A 5014-nucleotide genomic window follows, 5' to 3' on the forward strand; every position below is an offset into this window, starting at 1 on the left:
AGACACAGAGAGAGAGAGACACAGAGACACAGAGAGAGAGAGACACACAGAGAGAGAGAGAGAGAGAGAGAGAGAGAGAGAGAGAGAGACACAGACACACAGAGAGAGAGTGAGAGAGAGAGACACAGAGTGAGAGAGACACAGAGTGAGAGAGACACAGAGTGAGAGAGACACAGAGTGAGAGAGACACAGAGTGAGAGAGACACAGAGTGAGAGAGACACAGAGTGAGAGAGACACAGAGAGAGAGAGACACAGAGTGAGAGAGACACAGAGTGAGAGAGACACAGAGTGAGAGAGACACAGAGTGAGAGAGACACAGAGTGAGAGAGACACAGAGTGAGAGAGACACAGAGTGAGAGAGACACAGAGTGAGAGAGACACAGAGTGAGAGAGACACAGAGTGAGAGAGACACAGAGTGAGAGAGACACAGAGTGAGAGAGACACAGAGTGAGAGAGACACAGAGTGAGAGAGACACAGAGTGAGAGAGACACAGAGTGAGAGAGACACAGAGTGAGAGAGACACAGAGTGAGAGAGACACAGAGTGAGAGAGACACAGAGTGAGAGAGACACAGAGTGAGAGAGACACAGAGTGAGAGAGACACAGAGTGAGAGAGACACAGAGTGAGAGAGACACAGAGTGAGAGAGACACAGAGTGAGAGAGACACAGAGTGAGAGAGACACAGAGTGAGAGAGACACAGAGTGAGAGAGACACAGAGTGAGAGAGACACAGAGTGAGAGAGACACAGAGTGAGAGAGACACAGAGTGAGAGAGACACAGAGTGAGAGAGACACAGAGTGAGAGAGACACAGAGTGAGAGAGACACAGAGTGAGAGAGACACAGAGTGAAACTCCTTTCTGGTCTTGCACACTCTGCTCTTTCCCAGCTTTGTCCCCCCCCCCCCCCCCCCCCCACCCCCATTTCCCTTCCCCATGTTTCTGCAGGGCTCACATGGTCCACCATCAACTCACTTCTGGTGAAACTACCAAAATCCAGGATCACTGCTCACCTCCTCATTCGTTGCTCCTTTTCTCTCTTGTGGAACCAACCTCCACTTCCTCTTCAATGTCATTCCTCCCGACAGGTCTTCACCATCAGCTGATTATCCCCAATCTAAAATCATGAACTTGTCTGACCCCACCACCACCCAGATCTCTCCTTCCAAATTTCCAGCGCTCCTTCCTTCGAGGTCCCTTCTGGATCCACCTTCTCCACCCCATGCATCCTCCTCTGTCCCCCATTGTTTGACCACCTCCCTCTGTCTTTCTGGAAATACCTGAGTGAGAGTTTATAAATACCCCCCTTCCCCTCCTACTCCATAATTCCCCCTCTCCCTCCGACTCCAAAATACCCCCCTCCCTTCCGACTCCAAAATACCCCCCACCCCTCCTACTCCAAAAATACCCTCCTCCCTCCGACTCCAAAATACCCTCCCTCCCTCCGACTCCAAAATACCCCCCCTCCCTCAGACTCCAAAATACCCCTCCTCCCTCCTACTCCAAAATACCCCTCCTCCCTCCTACTCCAAAATACCCCTCCTCCCCTCTTACTCCAAAATACCTCTCCTCCCTCCTACTCCAAAATACCCCCCCCTCTCCTCCTACTCCAAAATACTGCCCCTCCCCTACTCCAAAATACCCCCCCCTCCCGTCCTACTCCAAAATACCCCCCACCCCTCCCCTCCTTCTCCAAAATACCTCCCCTCTCCTCCAACTCCAAAATACCCTCCTCCCCTCCTACTCCAAAATACCCTCCTCCCTCTTACTCCAAAATACCCCCCCTCCCTCCTACTCAAAAATATCCGCCCTCCCATTCCTCCTCCAAAATACCCCACCACCCTCTCCAACAAAGTCTGTGACCCCGCGTCGTCGTGTCCGCAGATGGACGGACCCCGAGTCTGGACCCAAACTCTGCACATCGACGGATCAAGATCTCCCAGGATCTCAGGACAGCGACTCGAACCGAGACCCACAATCAGTACCCAGAACATCCTGATCGGTTTGATCGTTGTGCACAAGTTCTTTCCTCTGATTGTTTCTCCTCGGGTCGTCATTACTGGGAGGTCGATGTGAGGTCGAGTCGTTCGTGGAGAATCGGAATCTGTTTAAACTCAATGGGGAGGAAAGGGGGAGGGAAAGAGTGCGGATTGGGAGGGAATCCCGAGTCTTGGTGTTTACGGAAATATGAAAACGAATACTCAACATGGCACAACTATCAAGGAACCCTCCTGTCCGTGCCGGGGGATCCTGAACGTTTTGGGTTCTTGTTGGATTGTGAGGAGGGAGAGTTTACGTGTTTCCGGGACTCGCGGGTTCTGCACGTGTTCAGGGGGAACTTCCTGGTCCCCGTTAAACCCGCGATTGTGCTTTATGGTGATGATGATGACTCCGTGCGGTTTTGCTCGTTTTAATGATTCCGTTCTGTTCGTGATGGAAGTTTATTTCACAATCTGCAGATTATTTTGTGTTGAATTTATTAAAATCATGTTCTTGTGTATAACATAATATATTCACCAGCTGATGAAAGTTTATTTTAAATGAAGTTTAAGAAGGGAATAAGTTTTGTTTCCTGATGTCCTCAACCGACATGAACTGGAAGTCCAAATCTCTCCATGAATGTTAAATTTAAATAAAAACAATTCCCGACATGCTTTTCGGGTTTACACCCAGTTTCGACCCGAATCAGAACACAATCACCACGTGACCTTTTTTGTCTAATAAAATGATCCAACGATGAACCACAAGGAGGAGCAGTTTTTAGTCGGATCCGACTTCGCCGTGAATCAGACGTAGAACCCTCAAGGTGAGACGTTCATTCTGATCCTCTTCTTCATTCAAACCAGAAAATCTCCAGGTAATTATTTTATTTCTTATTCCAATCGATCGGGATTGCGATGTGTTTAACCTATTGATGACGTCACATCTGTGCCCCAAAGGTGTAATCTATCTCGACTTTACCTTAATTTCAAGTGAGGATCTCAGAATGAAAAAAAGCAATTATCCAGGTGAACCCCAAGGTGTGTTGAGTTACCAAGGTTCTTGAAGAGCTCTCGCCAGGAAGCTTAGTCGTTCCAGCAAGCACTCCATGTAAAACTGTTAAGGAACGGCTGGCTTGGCAAGCGCTAGCTAGGTGCTTGGTAACTTAACACACCTTTCTAGTGTGAATCCCACCTGTCCCCACGTGCTTATTTGGAGACGGGTTCACCTCCTCAATGTCTGGTTGTGTGATCAATCCCTCAATACAGACTCGGTCCAACCCACGGGATCCCTTGGATCTTTGGACCTGGTCTCTTTCTGGTCTATGATTATCATCTCCTCGTCGTTCGACATCTTGGTCCATGATATCGAGTTCATCGTTTCACGAACCTCACAATCTCCGCAATTGATGTTCGTGCTCCGATCTTACCACGTGACGTCACAATGTAATATATTCCGTTTAAATTAAATAAATCCGTGACGTCAACAAGTGATCTGCATCACAGGAAAACCGTTCAACATGGATCAACGCTCCAGTAATCCTGGTGCTGGCTTTACGGTTAAGGTGGCTCGCTGAAGATCTTGGGGTCTTGAGTTTGAGCCCCTGTCGTGATGTTGACAAAACACCAACAATATCAATGGATCAGATTCTTTAATATTGGGTAAAAGGAAACGATCAAATTGTTCACTCAAGTTGCAAAGTCTTCCCTGAGTTAACTTGCTTCAAAGATGGGTCCATCATTCGAGACCTGCAGAGATGGTTTATGAGGTAAATGTGGTGGTGGAGGTAAATAAACTTGACATGTAAACCAGGTGTAAATGACACAAATATGGTGGACCCAGTGTGTGATCCACTTCAGCAATCGGTTACTTTGTAAGGATCTACGTAAGGATCTCCATGACATGAATGTCAATGATTAACAAAATGGTGAAGGACCAAAAGAGGTAGAACTCATCTCCCTCCTCCCCCTCTCCCTCAACCAGGTGAGCTCCAACCTCCTCATAATCCTCCAGCACGGCGAGGTCCTCCCGTGCCTCCACGAACTCTCCCTCCTCCATTCCTTCCCCCACATACCAGTGCACAAAGGCACGTTTGGCGTACATCAAGTCGAACTTGTGATCGAGTCATGCCCAGGCTTCCGCAATGGCCGTCGTGTTGCTCAACATGGACAGAGCACGCACACAAGACTTTGGCCATGATAAAGCTTGCAGATTATTGTGAGAAATCCCTGAGGATATCCCGAAGACTCAATAGCTCAGTGGGTTGTTGCCGCGCACGTGATGTCCTTGGGTTTGAGTCTCGGGTTGAGTCAGCATTTTGGCAGTCTCATCCCACGCAAGAATTTATTCGTTTGTTAAATAAGTCATATATATATATATAATCAGAAGATTAAATAAGACACAGACGTAGCTTCAGGACGGTCGATCTTTAATTCTCGACAAGTTTCGACCAACAAACGTCTTCTTCTTAGTCTCCAGAAACAACAGGCATGTATATCAGACAAGTATGTACAGTGATATGTATGTAAGATGTGCGATATGTGTAGAAGATGCATACAGAAAGAAGAGCCACGCCAAAGCTCACTCACCGTCCCCAAGTTCAGCGGAGTGAAGTGCAATTTACAGTTACCGTTCACGTTACAAATTGTGCACATCCAAATATATATATATATATATGTATACATATATATATACACAAAGAATTAAGTTAAGCACCCCTACACAACGAATTAAGGTAAGCACCCCCTAATATATATTCTTTGTGTATATGTATACATTGGCATATATTCTAAGGTATGTGAGATCAAATAATGATTGGTATGACATTAGCAATTATCCATTGATGAAATTGAGTGATCAAAGTGAAAAAAAGTGATTGGTTGAGTCAGTGATCCGATCACGTGGGTCCTACACACGTTATTGACGCAAAGATCGCTAGAGGTCTTCTCAGAACAATGACTGTACGTTAGAAAACATAAACGTCATCCACACTGTCCGTGATGGACCTATAGCTCCATACTTAAATTGAGGTGA

At 46.9% G+C, this 5014-nt stretch overlaps 1 protein-coding gene across 1 annotated transcript in view; it reads left to right on the forward strand.

Moving 5' to 3' along the window:
- Positions 1 to 2655, forward strand: part of LOC137410793 (E3 ubiquitin/ISG15 ligase TRIM25-like) — a 56598-nt gene extending 53943 nt beyond the window's left edge. The window contains exon 8 of the mRNA XM_078770122.1: positions 1886 to 2655. Coding sequence (XP_078626248.1) covers positions 1886 to 2415 — 530 coding nt within the window. The 3' untranslated portion in view covers positions 2416 to 2655. The remainder of the gene's footprint in view (positions 1 to 1885) is intronic.
- The last annotated feature ends 2359 nt before the right edge of the window (positions 2656 to 5014 follow it).

The sequence above is a fragment of the Myxine glutinosa genome, chromosome 1 (assembly GCF_964187855.1).
Source record: "Myxine glutinosa chromosome 1, kmMyxGlut1.1, whole genome shotgun sequence".
In the NCBI taxonomy this organism is placed as follows: Eukaryota; Metazoa; Chordata; class Myxini; order Myxiniformes; family Myxinidae; genus Myxine; species Myxine glutinosa.